Below are 17,248 nucleotides of genomic sequence, written 5' to 3' on the forward strand. Positions count from 1 at the left end.
TGCCAGTTTACACCTTGAATTGTGATACGTTCGAAATAGGAGTGGGAATGAAGGGACCATACCCTTCCCAGAAACGCCATGTTCTTCTGAAACTTAAAATGGCTCGGTCAGGACAGGGATGGCCGAGACTCAAGATACTTCTCATCCTTCCTTCAGCCAAAATCCGAAGCAGGGGCTCGTCGCGTCAAACCTTTGGTGCGACTGAGCCTGGGTCACCCATTATTAGTACCAGCCGCTCTATTACGAGCATAGCTAATATGTCACCAGCGTGTTAAGAGTCAGGGCTGAGGCAGGGACTAAGTGTCCTTGCTTCCTCCTCTCTTCTTTCACTGGTGTCTCATTTTGCCTCCCCTTCTTCTTCTTTCTCATCACCAGATCCATCTTGGTGCTTTTACTTCTTCCTCTTCTTCTCCTCATCTATCAAAGAAGGTCCTCCTCTCAATATGGGTGCTACTGGGGCAGAATTTGGAAAGATTTCGGAGCAGAGCTTAAAAAGATTTCTGGTCGTTTGTCTGTTTGTTGTTGTTGTTGTTTTTTTTTTTTTTTTTTTTGCAATTCGTTTTCTGTATAGGCTTGTTTAAGCCCTTCATTGTACGCTGTAATACCTTTTTATATTAATAAAAGTCAATACTGCTTTATTTTGTATATTCTACTTCTTCTTTCTGAAATGATTATCCCGTGAATAGACGTATTACCACATGACTTCCTTTTTTTATTCTTATATTCTAAACAATACTTAGGGCCGAAATTCTTGTTAATAAAAAGACCTTACTTTGCACTTGTTGAAACTATCTAACACAATAGTGTCGATCTGAACAAATGATACTTAGGGCAGAAACCCTTACTAAGCAAAAAGAAAAATATGTTAATATGAGCTTATTAAAGCTGTCTGGCATAATAATGCCGACCTGAAAAAACGATACTTAGGGAAGAAACCCTTTCTAAGAAAAAAGATGATATTATGAACTTATTGAAACTATCTTGCATAATAAGACCAACCTGAAAAAGGGTTGTATGCCCCAAACTGAATGAGGTGATGGCTGAATGCTCGGTGCTATGTAAAAAGTAATCATCCGAGGATATGTAACCCAAAAATGAACAGCCCTTGCGAGTCGCTGAGTAATAAGGCATTTCGCCATCTTCCTAATAACCTTCACAGCCTTAACCTTTTCTGGTATTTGGTCCGAGGACTGAGCGACTTAGAATTTTCTTAAGTAGTTGGTTTCCCTATAGGTTTGAGTCCGAGGACCATGCAATACCTTGATTCTGTCCAAAACTTGATTTTGATAAGTAGCTGGTTTCCCCATAGGTTTGAGTCCGAGGACCATGCAATACCTTGATTTTGTCCAAAACTTGATTTTGATAAGTAGTTGATTTCCCCATAGGTTTGAGTCCGAGGACCATGCAATACCTTGGTTCTGTCAAAAACTTGATTTTGATAAGTAGTTGGTTTCCCCATAGGTTTGAGTTCGAGGACCATGCAATACCTTGATTCTGTTCTTTCGATAAGTAGTTGGTTTCCCCATAAGTTTGAGTTCGAGGACCATGCAATACCTTGGTTCTGTCCAAAACTTGCTTTTGATAAGTAGTTGGTTTCCCCATAGGTTTGAGTCCGAGGACCATGCAATACCTTGGTTCTGTTCAAAACTTGCTTTCTAAGTAGTTGGGGTAATTAACCCCTCGGCTATGGCGCGGGACCTTTGTTTAGGGGGATTAGCTCCTCGGCCAAGCCCCTAGAACCATCCGCACTGCTGACTAAGGTTGTCAAAATCGGTAGGGGTGTCCACGGGTCGGTCCGGGTTGGGTTTGTGCCCAACCCGGAACCGACCCGCTCACATCGGGTGGGACGTTGAACGACCCGCCGCCGACCGCCGGCAACCTCGGGTCGAGTCGGATCGGGATCCGGTGCACAACGGTCGGGTCGGTCGAAGTCGGAGTGAGTTTTACCCTCCAGATCTTCGCCGAATCTTCGCCGGAAATCGCCAAATATTCGCCGGATCTCGCCGAATCTTCTCTGGATCTTCGCCGGATCTGTGCGACAACCACGGGATCGAAGCAGGAAAGACCACCTCAAGCTCAGATTTGAATGAAAACTTCCATCTCATCACCGGATCTTCGCCGTTCTTCACGGATCTTCGCCGTTCTTCACTGGATCTTCGCCGAATCTGTTGATTTTTCTTCGGATTTGTGTGACAACCACGGGATCGAAGCCAAAAACACCACCTCAAGCCCAGATTTGAGCGAAAACTTCCATCAAATCGCCGGATCTAACCAAAAACTACCAAATCTTCACCGGATCTGAGTGGTTCTAGGTAGATTCGGTCTTCTTTCACGGGATTCGGCGGTCGGATCGGGTTCATCGGGTTTTGGAGAAGAAAACCCGTCATCCGATCCGCCTGAATCGGTTCTTCGTGGCGAAGACCCGCCGCCGACCGTCACCGGCGTCGGATCGGCCGGTTTTCGGGTCGGTCCGGACGGTTTGAACGGGCGGGTCGATTTTTGGTTCCTGATGGACAGCCCTAAAAATCGGGATCCTATGTAGGATCGTTGAAGGCAGGTGAGATCGTAGATCGTAGGATCGGGTTGTGAATCGTAAGATCCTACATATTTTCAGATTTAAAGTAAAAAAACGCATTGATAGTGACTTTGTATGTTGAATAATTACGTAAATTATAAATTTATCCATAAAAAAAATCTAGATTTGCATCATATGATGTAATTTGCATGTCATACATCGCTAAGTCTATACTAACGAAACAAATATATTTAAGTTTTGACTTAATGTATCTAAAAAGTTCAATAAATATTTAATTAGCAACCAAATACCAAAATATTTATCAAAACATAAGGAAAATATTTTTAAGTTCTAAGTTCCAAATTTGAAATCTAAAATAAGTTAGCAAATGGAAACTAGCTAACTACAATATAAAATCCAAAAGTAAGATGAATATTAATATAACGTGAATATTTAATTATTCTCATTCTAAGGTTCTTATAACCACCGTCCTAAATTCCTAATCATCATCATTCATTTAATCATCTATGTAGACATTATATATTTGTATACTAGAGTTGTAAAAGATATCAAGATACAATTTCACACTCAACTATTCAAGTTATACCACTCAGCAACAATTAAAGAGTATACTCAAAAAAATCAATCAATCTATATACAAATACAAGCATAACTGATAAAATTATATATAAAAAAAATATTTTAGTAATATTAGAACACAAATTAGTATATTGATCAAACAAATTTAACAATATTATAACTTAAAATGCAGCAAAGCCAAGTCAAATTCTTCATTTAGAAATGATGAAACATTCTTTCATTTTGATTACAAGTGAACTAGAAACTAGAAAACATTTGCTTAGGTTGACATAATTTTATAAAATAAAAAATAAAAATTCATACTATCACAACATGAAAAAATAAAAATCCTTAAAACTTCATCACAACAAAAAATTTATCCAAAAAAAAAAAACAAAAAAATTATGTTTTTGGTAGGATCGGTAGGATCGATAGAATCCCATACGATCCTACGATCCTACACGATCCTACCATTTTTACGATCCTAGTGTGATTCTAATCGTTTTGGTGAGGTAGAATCATAAAATCGTGCGATCCTACGATCTAGATCGCGATTTTGACAATCATGCTGCTGACGCTACGAAGCGCAGCCCCTAGTGAAGAAACATAACCCCTAGTGGAACTTTACGCTAGAACAATACAACCAGCTGTTTAGAAATGATAAGGGGACTGTCTCGACCTACCGCTCGTGCCAACACACAAGCCTTTCCCACAGACGGCGCCAATTGTAAGGACACGATTTGTAACGACCCATGATAACATTGGGTTCGCACGTAAAAAGGCCCAAACAATATCATTTATAGAGCGTGGGTTTGAAAAGTTAGGCCTTGGTCACATGACCGTGGTATTCCGTGGTATTCATACATGATTAAATCGTGTTCGCTCTAGGAGTCTTTCTCCTGGAGGCGGGCTGGGAGGCTCTAGTTTTGGCCATTTTTCCCAGCCCTCTTCTAGACCGCTTACTTCCCCTTTTATATTGGCTTGTATGCCTCATCCAACGTCCACGTGTAGGTTCGACTTTCCAGGACTGATACTTGTCCCATCAGCCCATACCTAGAGTGGTTGGGGGTGATTGAAAAAGTTGAAAAGTATGACTCTGTCAGGTGTAAAGTTTTGAATGACAGTAATGGCAGCCTTTCCTTTGTCCTTGGTCGTTATACTATCCAGCGTCTCATTCTCTATTGACATAGATATTTTAGATTTTTTCCCAAACTGTTCCTAGACCGCTTTTGCCCCTCCTTCCAGGGGGACCTCGGATATGCCGAGGACAGAATCATCCTTGACTGTGTCTCACGATTATTTGGAATTTTATTACCTATCCTCGGCTACACACTTCCTCGACTAGGGCCTTGGGCCCCAATGTAAAACAAAATGGGCTAGGGCCACAAATTATTGGACCCCACAATATTGATATAAATGTGAGGTGAAAGCCTAGTATTATATAATTACATCTGCATTCCCTTTGATTCTTGAATATGTTCACCATATAATAAGTTCAACTATTTATTATTCATGTGTCTGGCTCTCCAAGAGAGGGGTCTGCTGGGAGGGTGAGTGTAGCCTATCAACTTCATGGAATTTACCATTTTCCTCTTCTTTGGATTGTGCCCATAACACTGCATAAAATCCTGCAACAATGACAGCTGCTCCGATTACACTGCAACAGACTAACAAACTTGATTAGTATTGAGTACTTTTAAGGGTGTTCTTAGCATTTTGCTCTTGCACCACAACATCCATGTATTAATATTTCATACAGCTATTCTACCCAACAAGCTGTGAAATGCACTTCTATAAAATGATTTTCTTTCCCATTTAGCTTAGAAGAATGTTTTGCAGAAATGAAAGACAAAAGGCAGTGATAATATCCTTCTTGTTTTTGGTTTTCCATGTGGTATCCAACTACACAACAGGACAAGATGCAGTATGCACACTAATTGATACAGCACAATTTACATTTAAACTTGCTTAATTAGGCTAGATAAGTAGCGTACTCAATTGGTAATATTGGCAGCACAACAAAACATAATGGATCATGACCAGAAAGAGAAAACATTACCTTCCAATATGGAGTGTGTCGCCAAGGAAGATGACACCCATAAAAGCAGCAATAGCGATACTCAAGGGCTTGAACATGGTGACAAACAAAGGCCCTTTCTTATGTATGCACCACGTTACTACACTAAATGTCACCACACTTCCAAAAACAGCCTACACAAAATGAAAAACTGCTAAATAAGATGTTCTAGTAAACAGGGTGCCATGCAGAGACAATCTCAAAAGATCATTACAGTTTCCTAAGTGCTTACTGAATAGACGATGGAGACCAGCTCAATACCAGGGCTTAATTTCCACTTATTTGGATCTCTTTCTGCAATTAAAGAAACCATTGCACATTGGATTGTCCCAAAGAAGCTATAGAAGGAGACTATGGTCATCTCTGAAGGGTAACCTTTTAGAATTGCTGCCTTCAAATTTAGTACTCGGAATTAAAATCAGTTCCAGTTACACACAGATTATGAATGAAAAAAGAGAAGTATAGCTCCAAAGTGTTCTTTTTATTGGAGATATTACCTGAGCAGTAGTCCACACTGAAAGAGACAAAGAAGCAGTCGCAAGGAAAAAACCTCCAATGATCCAATTATTTGTTGTTGCAAACATAGTGGATAGAAATGGTTGCGACCGATGAGAGTTATTAGAGACTTGATTTGGCGTAGCGCCAATTCGCGGACCCTTGTAAAAGATAATAATCAATGCTCCTGAGATTGATACCAGGGTGCCCAAGATCTTGATCTGGCTTCTTGAGCTTCTCAAATCGACCTTTTCAAGCCTTAATTATCATTCAAAAACAAACAAACACACAATAAATTACATACAAAAATTCTTAAGTTGTAACTTCACTTGTAAGCCCTTTAATTCCCATAAGAAAGACCCTTCACCATAAGAGTCCCTCAGATTTAGTAAAACTGGAAATCTTATCTCAACTATGTAACTCATTCAGTATATTCATTCAAATCTTTCAGTTTCTGATGTTGTTAGAGCCAAGTCATAAATTTCGCTATTGTGATCAGATGGTTTATCATAAATTCTTCTTATATTATGCCTTTAGCCCTTAATTTCTTGAAGGGCAAGCACTTTCCAGTTTCCTCTTTCTCTACTACAGTGAATAAAACAATAAGGAGAAGAAAAGAACCTGCAGATGACAGCAAACAAGAAAGTGAATGCTGGGACTGAATTTCCAATAGCAGATGCAAGTGCAGGAGAGCTGTAGCTCACGCCAATGAATACACAATTCTGCATTACTGTTATCCTGCAAAACCCAAAAGAGGTAACAGATTCTCCTTAAACTGAAAAAACCAATCAAACCCAGTTCTTAATTCATCAAGTGGAGCTCTTATAAAGTAAATTACATACCCAGCAAGGCTAAGAAGGAAGAATTTACAGAGGAGAGAGATTGTCAGTGGAGGCCTGCTGTTCCTGAAAACAAAAGGAAAAAACTTAACTTTAGTGTCAATGAAAGATAGAAAGAAAGAAAGTCAGAGGCTTTGTTACTGAGTAATGAACAAGGAGATGATGACCTGTTGATGATAAAAGAAGAGGGAAAGAGGATGAGAGTGGCAAGAGCGTTTGAGTAGACAACAAAGACATAGTTGCTCATCCCTCTGGACATGGCTGCTTTGCTGAGTGTGGTCAAACCCACATCCAGGCACTCAATCATCACCATGGCTGCAAATGGGAGCAGACCCAACAAAGAGGATCTAATCCCCATCTCTCACTCTGTTTCTGTCAGTCCATCTCCAAAGTCCAAACGCTGGGTGTTTTTTTGGGATTCCCCAGTTCCATTTGTGGATGGCAGAAGTTCCAGCATAAGACAAATATTTTACTGTATTTATTTTTAATAATCACCCGCAATAACAACAATATATGTTAATCAGTTACGTATTGGAATTTATTTTACACACCGACAATTGGTTGGTACTAGGATAAAATAAATGTTTGTATAAAATAAAATGTTTCTTTAGACATTTGAAAAGGAGGGAGCATGTTTAGCATTTATTAAATGAGATTGAAATTCGTGCATTAAGTTCAACTAGCACATGTTTCTCAAAAAAAAGGTTCAACTAGTACTTTTTTTTTTTAATTATAAACTTTGATGATTAGGATAGCCAATAATAAGTATTTATTATAAATGTGTCTTTATATTATGAAATTATCTGCTTTAGAAAAATAATTTGACAATATTCCAATGAAGAGTGTAATTATGTGAAATGCTATAGAGAATCTCTATAGAATTTAAATTCAACTAAATATATATATATATATATATATATTAAAATAGTGAAGTCTAAAATTGTAAGACCTTAAAATTTAGGGAAGTATTACCTTCATAATATTTTTACAAAAAATCTAAAGTAGTAAATTTTTACTGATTTTAATTTGAACCCATCTTTAAAATTATTTTTTTATCCATTAGTAACAGATAGTAACAACCTGCCACTTATAATTTATTGTTAAAATATTTTAGATATAGCATTTCTTTAAAATTAAATGTCATTATATTACAAGATTAACAAAAAGCCAAATTCGTGATGTGTCTTTGTGTTAGAACCTCTTTCTCTCTCCCTTGTGTATGTGTGTGTGTGTTTGTTTCTCAAAAAAAAAAAAAAGCCAAATTCTTTGATTTTATATATATTATAAGTTATAGATAAAAGAGGAGTTAGTGCCTAATTGAAGAATTACTGGTTTTTTTTTTTTTTTGAATAATTCTAGATAATCTATATTATATATATATATATATAGTCAAAACTCAGAGAAAATTTAATTATATTTTAATTGGATTTTTAATTTTGCACCACGTATCCCATTTAATTTTTAATTTTGTGCAAAGTGAATTTTTGATTGTAAAAATTGAAGAGTCAAAATCAAATTAGATTCTAAATTGGATTTCAATTGGAATCCAATTTTCTTGAGTCCAATTTTCTGCTACATGTCTATTTAAATTTTTAATTTTTGTGGCAAATGAATTATTGAGTACAAAAATCGAAAAGTCTAAAAACAATTAAATTCTAAATTATATATACATATAATGAGAAACCATTACATATTTTAGAAAATATATGGTTTTAAAAAAGTGTAAACTAATACCATATATAATTTAAACATCTTCTAAGAAAATGCATAATTTAAACCATATAATTGTAATTGTTTTAATTGTACCAATGCATATACATGAAACTACACACTAGTATTATTAAAAGGGGAGAGGCCTAAGCCCCAAAGAAGGCGGAACATCTTGAGGAATCGACTCATCAACTTCTTTATAAAACACCCAATAGCAACTTTGGCTTCAGCCCAAGTGAGTGAGGCAATTCCTTAGCAATGCAAGTTGAGAGAATTTGGCCATTAGAGTCATGGACAATTGTGGAGAGGTATGAGCTATTTGGGTAATATAAGTGTCAAAGTTGAATTTAACCCAGCCTTTTGGGGGAGAGGACCATTGGGTGGATGCAGAGGCAAATTTAAACAGCCAAGCTTTATGAGCTAGAGTTGGATGGCCAAATTTGTTTGGTCTTAAAAATCTTAATTTTAGGTTCCACATATATGCTTTATTTATTTCGACATATCACATTTTTTTCTCAAAAAATGTTTTAATTTTGTGTGGAAAACTTACTTGTTTTCCAATATTTAGTTGCAATCCTAAAAATGAGTCAGAAATCACTTTCTATTTTTGATTTGTACGAAAAATCATTAATATTTTTTGTAATTATAAATAATTATATGAACCAAAACTTTAATTAACAAACGTATCCAAATAGAAAAAAAATTTATATTTTTTGATCTATTTGGAATCTACACGAAAATTAAATGGAATACTGACAGGTGTGAGTAAAAAATGCCGTTAAGTAGAAAGTTGATGTTCAGTAAATGCCCATCAGCTATTGGTCAACCGTAGGTCAATGATAATAAATAATTGATTTGCGAAAGAGAAAGGAGGCTAGGAGAGAGAAGTTACTAATTAGAACTCATTATATTTTTGGATAAAGCAATCAAAAATTAAATTTTTTGATTAAATCAAATTTGATTTTCTATAAACAAATTTAATTAAATTAGGCTTATTTTATAACATTTTTATAATTTAAATTTTATTAATTAATTAAATATGTATCATCTATACTACTAATAAAAGGATTCCCTATTTGAGTTTTATTATTTTGCATACTAAAATATCCTCACACAAATTCTTAAACTCTTTAAAATACTAATATATTTTAGCTAGATAATTTTAAATTTAAAAATACAAATCGGTTAAAAGAGTAATTTACTATTTTTAAAAAGTTCTTAAGTTTTAGGCTTTCAAACTTTTATAAACTCTTATGTAGAGAAAAATCCTAAAAATTAGGACACTATTTTTATCTCATTTTTAAATATTATTTTACTAAATCCACCAAAAAAAAAAAGTCTCATCGCACACGCAAAGCTAGTGCGTGCAATGAGACTAATGTATAAGAGAGAAGTTCAAGTTGCACTTGGTGTAACTCTAAGTAATGTTACACTACTCAATAATTTATTATAAAATTCATATTTTAAGAATCCCACCGTTGAATTACATGTTCTATATGTGCTTAACATGTATGCCAATTTTCATGATAATAGGATATTATTTACCTTGTGATCCATAAACTCATATTTTATGAATTATTTTAAACTACAAAAACTTGAATTAAAAAAAAAATGATTGATAACATGACTATTAATCTTTGATCATTGTGAAATTTTGCAAGTATGGAGAGTATATGAATATAATATAATCCAACGGTAGATTTGTCAAAATTCGCATCTAATAATAAGTTATTAAGTGGTGTAATATTATTTAGAGTTACACTAGGTGTAACTTGAACTCAACTCAATGTATAATTTATAAATATAGATCTTTTGTGAAACTGCCACTATTCCAATTAGATTTCTAATGTTCTAATTTCCTACAAGTGTCCCCCAATTTAAATTACCTATAACCTATTAAAACTACTTCAAACCCATATTAAACCAACTTCTAATCCATTATTGAACCCCATTTAAAATTGCTTCCAACCTTAGGTTTTAGTTAATTTAATTGGTAAGTCTCTTGTCATCAAATAAAATATTTTGAGTTCGATCCCCGTTTACACTCAAAAACCAATTGGTATCTTAGTTTGATGATCAAGAGCAATCATCAGGAGTAGAGACTATAAGTAAGAGCTCGGTTACTGAGTGCCTTTATGACATTTATTAATAGATCATTTTTAAAAAGTTTTAATATCACTTTTATTTTTTCATAAAAAATTTCTAAAAATATTTTCTATATTTTTTTTTGAGAAAAAAAAAAATTTTCTATTTTAATGTTCTTGGGGGCATCGATTAACTTTTACCCGATAATTACATGAACTTAGCCAGTTAGCCCATCCAAGCCCAACAGGTCACAGGTGTCTGTTCAAAGTTAGAACCCGAAAATCCAATCCCAACATGGACCATCCAGACCCGTATTGAAAATATCACAATCCCCACCGCTCCGAATTCCAATCTCCCACACCAACTCCAACTCCAACACCAACCTGTTGAAATTTAAAGGCATTTTGCAGCCTCTCCTTTGTTCCTGTCTATGTGTGGTCTGAATCTGATCCATTTTCTCTAAATTCCTAATATTTTTTTAAAATTTTTATTTTTATTTTTTATAACTATACTAACATGGAGAAGGTGGGTGCGACTGAGCCCAATTTGGAAGAGTTTTTTGAGCAGAGGAAGCGTATCAGGAACCCTCTTGTCCCTATTGGTAAAACCCCATTTTTGATTCCTTAATTTTCCATATATTTTTGTCTTTGTTATTATTGTTGTTGTTGTTGTTGTTGTTGTTTCATTGTACTTTGATTTGAACCTTAACATGTGTATGTGATTGTAAAGTCTTGACTTTTATTAAATTTGGGATCTTTTTGAGATTGGGTTAGGTTATGTTCATCTGGGTTTCCTTAAAAAGAGGAAAAAGAGATAGCTTTGTATGAGATATTGGGGGAAAACTGATTTATTGTATCCAGAAAGTCTCAGTTTGTGGGTCTAATAGAATTGGTGCAGATTGAGGTAATTTTATCTGGGTGTGGGATGGTTTGTCTTGTTTTGGGTGTATTTGTTAGATTGTTCTAAATTCTAATGTTAGAAATGCTCTTGGTCATTTGGAAAATATTTTGTCGATATTTTTCGGGTATAATCGGTGGTATTCTATGTAATCTGTCTATGGTTTTCTTTTGACTGGTTGAGTTCTCTATTGACTTATTTCTTTGCCATTGTTATTAATTATTATAGTCTTACTCCATTGTGAAAGCTTACTGCTCTGAGCTTTGGAGTGCATGCAACTCTATACTTCGTGGAGAATTGTATCTGTTTGAATCATATGTCACATTCTAGGAAGCACGGACACTTCATTTAGGGTTCCATTCCTGTGTTGTATCCGTGTCATATCGGTGTCGTACCGGCCGTTTTATGTTATAATTTTTTAGAAATTGCTTGTGTCACTGACTCACTGTGTTGTACCCATACCCATATCCGTGCTTCCTAGGTCAGCTAGTTTGCTATTATCTTGATCCGCAATGCTCGTCTCTCTCTCTCTTGTCTTCTAATATTTTCTTTCAATTTTTATCTTATCCCTATAAGTATTATGTTGTACATCAGGGTTCCATTTCCTTGCCTAAGGACAGTGGCAGTCTGTTTTTTTACCCTCTGATTGCTTTTACAATGAAATGCTCTGGAGATTGGTTAATGACGGTTTGTGGGGGTTTATTCTAGCGTTGAAATATGGTTGTATGATGAGGAATGATTTCCAAAGAGCTTCAAAGAAGCTGTGGGGTTAGCCATTTGGAAGCTATATCAAAATTTTTTAATCAATTTCATAAAGGGTAGAATTTCAAACTTCAAAGTTGGTCTCGAAGGTGAATTTTAGAAAGATATTTTGGTTGGTAATGGTAACCTAATGGAATACTTCCCCAATTTGTTCAGGACTATGAATGTTACTTTAATCATAGATCACTTTGGTTTGCAAAATGGCTTGATATTCAGTACACTGCATATCCTGGATGGTAAGTTGGACACGAAAATGTAACAAGATAACTGTCTCTTTTACCAACTTCCAACTCAAAGACTCTTTTTTTATGGAGTGCAGGCTAGGAATATTTTGGTTTTTTTTTTTTTTGTCTCCTCTTTAAACACCCCACTCCGCCGCTTCCTACCATTCTTTTCTTGGGAAGTATCATTTTCTATAGGTAGCAAGATTTGGCATAAATCTGCTCACTAGAATGATTTGCTAAGAAATGGAGTCAGGTTAATCCATATTATTAACAGGTTGAAATAATGTTATGCTTTCTTTAATTTTTTGCTACTCTAATGTCAATTCTAACACAAACTGAATGCATTTGGGGTTAGTTACCAAATACATCATTATTTAGAATCTGCTGAGATAAGGAGGCAAGTGTGGCTGAATTTATGTTCATTAATGGGGTCCTTCATGGGGATGTATGTTTTTTCAGGGCTGTCCATGATTGGGAATTGGAAGCTTTGTTGGGCTTCATGGATACCACTAATCTTTTTTTTTTACCCTCTGATTGCTTCTCTAAGATTCAAGCTTTTGCAATGAAATGCTCTGGAGATTGGTTAATGACAGATTGTGGGGTTTTATTCTAGCATTGAAATATGGTTATATGATGAGGAATGATTTCCAAGGAGCTTCAAGGAAGCTATGGGGGTTGGCCATTTGGAAGCTATGTCAAAATGTTTTAACCAATTTCATAAAGGGTGGTGTTTCAAACTTCAAAGTTGATCTCGAAGGTGAATTTTAGAAAGACATTTAGGGTGGTAATGGTAACCTAATGGAAGACTTCCCCAATTTGTTCAGGTCTATGAATGTTACTCTAAACATAGATCACTTAGGTTTGCAAAATGGCTTTGATATTCAGTACAATGCATATCTTGGATGGTAAATTGGACATAAAAATGTAATGGTAACTGTTGCTTTTACCAACTTCCAACCTGAAGACTCTTTTTCGTGGAGTGTAGGCTAGGAATATTATGAGTTTTTTGTCTCCTCTCCCCCCTTTTTTTCTCTACCCCTACTTTTCATGGGAAGTATCATTTTCTATAGGTAGCAAGATTTGACCTAAATCCTCTCACTATTAATGATTTGCTAATAAATGGAGTCAGGTTAATCCACATTATTAACAGGCTGAAATAATGTTATGCTTTCTTTAACTTTTTGCTACTCTAATTTCAATTCTAACACAAACTGAATGCATTTGGGGCTAGTTACCAAATATATCATTTAAATTCAGTAGTACAACTGTGTTGGACTGATTATGGCTGGGTTTTCAACTGGACTTCATTGTTACCTGGCATGAACCTGACCTCTTAATGAATTTTTTAGCAACTGGATTTTCAAGGGTTTAGTTATGTCTTTGGATTGCTGGTTTCATAATCTTTGCTTGTTGGAACCCTTCACTTTAAGTGTTATACGTTTTAGATTGTTGGTTGATTCTCTTTCTCCAATGTTTGTTGGTCTTTTAATGTTTACTTACCATCACAGATTTTTTTCGGGGGTAAGATAAATAAATTTTACCTGGCTTTGGTTTTTAAAATGTAATTCTTGAGCTGTGTGTTGTTGGTTTTATAAGCTGACTTTCTGAAGTTCAACATTTATGTCACACTTTCCTTTCATCACTACCTAAAATGTTTTATTTTTTCTCCCCGATGAATACTTATTAGTGTGTGTTTGGGTTCACTTATAAGCTGCGTTGCGTTTTGGTTCTTTCTTTTTTTTTCTTTTTTTTTTTTTTTCATGCATTTTTTGAGTTTTGCGGTTACTGTTCATTGAACAGTAACAGCAAATGTTGGCTTTCTCCCGTGAACTGTGCATATGTGCACTGTTTACGGACCCACAAATTTTATTTTTTATCAATTTTTTCATTAAAAATGGGTCCCACAGTACTATTTACACATTTAAAAATTATTTTGTTACAATGTTTTCAGTTTTCAGTTTTCAGTTTCAGCAAAATAAGTTCTATCCAAACACACCCCTAATATCTGTTTGTTTGATGGATGAAAATATTTCAGGTGCACTTATGACAGCTGGTGTGCTCACAGCTGGCTTAGTCAGTTTCAGAAGAGGCAATTCTCAGTTGGGTCAGGTGCTAATGAGAGCTCGTGTGGTTGCCCAAGGTGCTACAGTAGCACTTATGGTTGGTACTGCCTACTACTATGGGGAGAGTCCTTGGGGATCTAAATAGACCCTGTAAACTGCTCTTGATTCCTACCTCCCCAGCTCTCCAGCTGATGGTGATTTTGTCTGTCAGCAACAGTCAATGTTATTCTACAACTTCATTTGACGCAAATTTGAAATGCAATTTTATGCCAATATATTAGCTATGGTGAATAAAATAACCTTACAGAGAGATCCAGAATGAGTGCTATTAGTCTATGTCTGATGAGTAACTAAATAAGCTCGCGGCATTCCATCCATGTACAACTGATTCTAGATTCTATCTTTGCTCACTCGATTGCTATAATATAAAGCATGGCTGAGATGAGGTCTTCAGAAAATAAGACAATATTTGGTAATTTGAATGGTTTTTAGGAAGTTTGCAATATACCATATATTTTGGAATCTAGATGAGATGGAAAAGAAGTTGGCTCAGATTTTTGGAAAATTTTCACTTTTTCACTCTAAATTATACCTCATTATACATTTTGTCCCATGAACTATCGAAATGCACGATTATCCCTCTAAAGTTATAACCTTGTAACACTTAATCTTTTGCTGTCTGTTTTGGGTTTATGTCTAATGAAAATTAGCATTAAAATACCAATTTACCCCTCTTTCCAAAACAGCCGATAGAGGGTAAATTGGTTTTTTATTGCTAAATTCTGGTATACTTAACACCAAAGTAGATGGTAGGGGGTTAAGTGTTATAGGGTTATGAATTTAGGGGGTCAAGTGTGCATTTTGATACTTTGGAGGGTAAATTGTAAAATAGGGTATAGTTTAGGGTGAAAGAGTGTAATTATCCCTAAATTGTTTGATTTTTTCTACAAAGATAATTATTGCATGAATAACTAGTACTTGAATATAGCAATTGTCCTAGATGAAGTAGTGCAAGTATCTTTAGTTGAACTCCACCAGGTTAGAATTTGAATAAGGAACTTCAAATGAGAGCATTTTAAAAAATTCATAACATTGGAGATGTTCTGTATTAAGCAATTTTGACGAGGTATATATGATTTTATATGATCAAAAAAGGCTTTTGCAGTCTTTCTTATGGAAAATTATTTAAAACTTTGGGAGCAATGTTATCTTCTCACACATGAATGGTGAGTTTTATCTTAAATTTAATTAGTGAGATTTAGTATTATGTGAAAAAAGGAAAAAGGAAAAAGGAAGCAAGGCTCTCATATGACAAATTTCGTCACATGTTAATAGTGAATGGATTAGGTGCTGGGTTTAGTACCCCATGTCGGTCCTTCATGTATCATGGTTGCCGTAGATCTTCACTGGTCAAGTTTTGAGGTTGAAGAGCTTGCCCCTCAAACACTAGTACACAGCTGAAGGGCTCTGGTGTTACCATGTCAACCACTAAACTCAAAAAGAAGCCTGTCATGGGCCGGGGCCTATATCTTGTTTGTTTGCCAATGTTCAATATATATGAATCACCCCAACTGCAGTTTAGCATTTCTTTTGAAGTGTACCTGCTTGACGATTGTACCACTTGTGTGTGTCCAACCACACAATAGCTGCAAATCATAGATTTTCATGTTTTACAAAAGGACCTTGGATGATTGCCATGTTCCCGCATTATCATCGGTCATCATCACTGTTGTATAGGACTACGACTTATTTGAAATCTGAGTGAAATCTTTGATGCTCATTTCACGGAAGCACACTAATCGAAGGTCCACTTTGGGCTCCATATCTTGAAACTTGTGGTCCAGTGGGATGGCCTAACTAATTTGAACTGGTCACATATTTTTGCCCTTTGAGGTGATTAAGGGTCAGCTAAAAGAACTGCAACTTTTATGTATCTGAACACATTAATATTGGATACCATGCCAGTTAGTGACTTCAGGGTTGAAGCGGTCCTTTAATTTTATCTTAGTGGTAATAAACAAGGCTATCGCTATAGTTATTGTTATGTGACTTTGGAAAAAGGTTTGGAGAGAAATCTTTCAAAGTTCTCGTATATTTTTATATTGAACGTGAATTTTGAAAATCTAATCGTTATGTTGCATATTCTTATTATACCCTTCATGCTTGCAAAATTTTAAAAAGATAAAAAATCAATTGCTATGTCATCAATTAAATGTTTAAATATTCAGTTTTTGTAATATAAAATTGTGTATAAGAAATAAGTTTATTGATCAAATAGTAAATAACATCTTATTTGAACAAAATTTGATATGCATGTTAAGAATATAAGGAACATGCAATTCAACGGTTAGATTTTCAAAATTCACATCCAATAAAATGATATATGAGGAGTTTGAAGGGTTTTTCTCCTAAACAAACCTTTGTTCTTTTATTTTATGTATATACTTGAGACTAACTTGAGACTCTAGCAAACTGGAACTCAAGTGTCTTTTTCTTGTTTTATAGTTTTATTTTTGTTATTAGGAGTTGGGTAAATAAATTAAATAAGGATGGATAAATTGTTTCATTAGTCTATGAACAAATATGAGCTTTTTTTTTTAAAATAAATTTTTTATGTTATGTTTATCTTATAATATCATTTATTTTATGGTTTGATGTTGGAAAAGTAGGCTAGAAAATATTATTATTATTGAGTGAAATATCACTTTCAACATTGGTTTCCTTTGATAAAACCAAGTTTTGTTTTATGCTGTGAAGTGTGCCACAAATACCAATATCACTCATCGAGTACCAGATGCTAAGCTTGGTGTTCAAACATTGAGTGGCTAGAAGCTAAGCTTGATGGTGGTGTTAGAGCCAAGTTATGGATAATTCACATGTTGAGCAATTAGAAGCTTGGTGATTTCAACTTTTGGTAACGGAAAATGTTAGGGACACAATTTTTGCTACAACTTGCTCACATGGCAAGTCACGAGTGGTGGAGTAAAAGTGGTGAGTTCACA

The 17,248-nt window shown here is 35.0% G+C and overlaps 2 protein-coding genes across 3 annotated transcripts; one reads left to right on the forward strand and one right to left on the reverse strand.

The window, feature by feature from the left end:
- Window positions 1-4,456: 4,456 nt before the first annotated feature.
- Window positions 4,457-6,971, reverse strand: LOC115965933 (WAT1-related protein At4g15540-like). Of its 2 annotated transcripts, none has more exons than XM_031085250.1 (7): window positions 6,673-6,971; window positions 6,509-6,562; window positions 6,288-6,404; window positions 5,669-5,924; window positions 5,404-5,562; window positions 5,154-5,305; window positions 4,457-4,751 (listed from the first exon to the last, which is right to left on the reverse strand). In XM_031085250.1, exons 1-7 carry the CDS (start codon window positions 6,861-6,863, stop codon window positions 4,601-4,603), a joined length of 1,080 nt encoding a protein of 359 aa, XP_030941110.1. In that variant the 5' UTR covers window positions 6,864-6,971; the 3' UTR covers window positions 4,457-4,600. The 2 variants fall into 2 exon arrangements, with proteins under 2 accessions (XP_030941110.1, XP_030941108.1); XM_031085248.1 differs by having other exon boundaries at window positions 6,509-6,571; window positions 6,673-6,970.
- Window positions 6,972-10,572: 3,601 nt separating this feature from the next.
- Window positions 10,573-14,768, forward strand: LOC115965591 (RING-H2 finger protein ATL48-like). Its single transcript, XM_031084849.1, has 2 exons — window positions 10,573-10,901; window positions 14,219-14,768. The coding sequence occupies exons 1-2, from the start codon at window positions 10,817-10,819 to the stop codon at window positions 14,389-14,391; spliced, it is 258 nt and encodes an 85-aa protein (XP_030940709.1). The 5' UTR covers window positions 10,573-10,816; the 3' UTR covers window positions 14,392-14,768.
- Window positions 14,769-17,248: the final 2,480 nt, after the last annotated feature.

The sequence above is a fragment of the Quercus lobata genome, chromosome 10, assembly GCF_001633185.2.
Source record: "Quercus lobata isolate SW786 chromosome 10, ValleyOak3.0 Primary Assembly, whole genome shotgun sequence".
NCBI classification, from domain to species: domain Eukaryota; kingdom Viridiplantae; phylum Streptophyta; class Magnoliopsida; order Fagales; family Fagaceae; genus Quercus; species Quercus lobata.

What these genes read in the sequence shown, in the direction of transcription:
- LOC115965933 (XM_031085248.1), bottom strand. Translation starts at nt 6,863, where the DNA reads ATGGGGATTAGATCCTCTTTGTTGGGTCTGCTCCCATTTGCAGCCATG. An exon ending in TCTTCTTTTATCATCAACAG is followed by an intron (nt 6,572 to 6,672) that starts GTCATCATCTCC and finishes TTTTGTTTTCAG; the next exon opens with GAACAGCAGGCCTCCACTGA. An exon ending in TTGTTTGCTGTCATCTGCAG is followed by an intron (nt 5,925 to 6,287) that starts GTTCTTTTCTTC and finishes ATGATAATTAAG; the next exon opens with GCTTGAAAAGGTCGATTTGA.
- LOC115965591 (XM_031084849.1), top strand. Translation starts at nt 10,817, where the DNA reads ATGGAGAAGGTGGGTGCGACTGAGCCCAATTTGGAAGAGTTTTTTGAG. An exon ending in GAACCCTCTTGTCCCTATTG is followed by an intron (nt 10,902 to 14,218) that starts GTAAAACCCCAT and finishes AAAATATTTCAG; the next exon opens with GTGCACTTATGACAGCTGGT.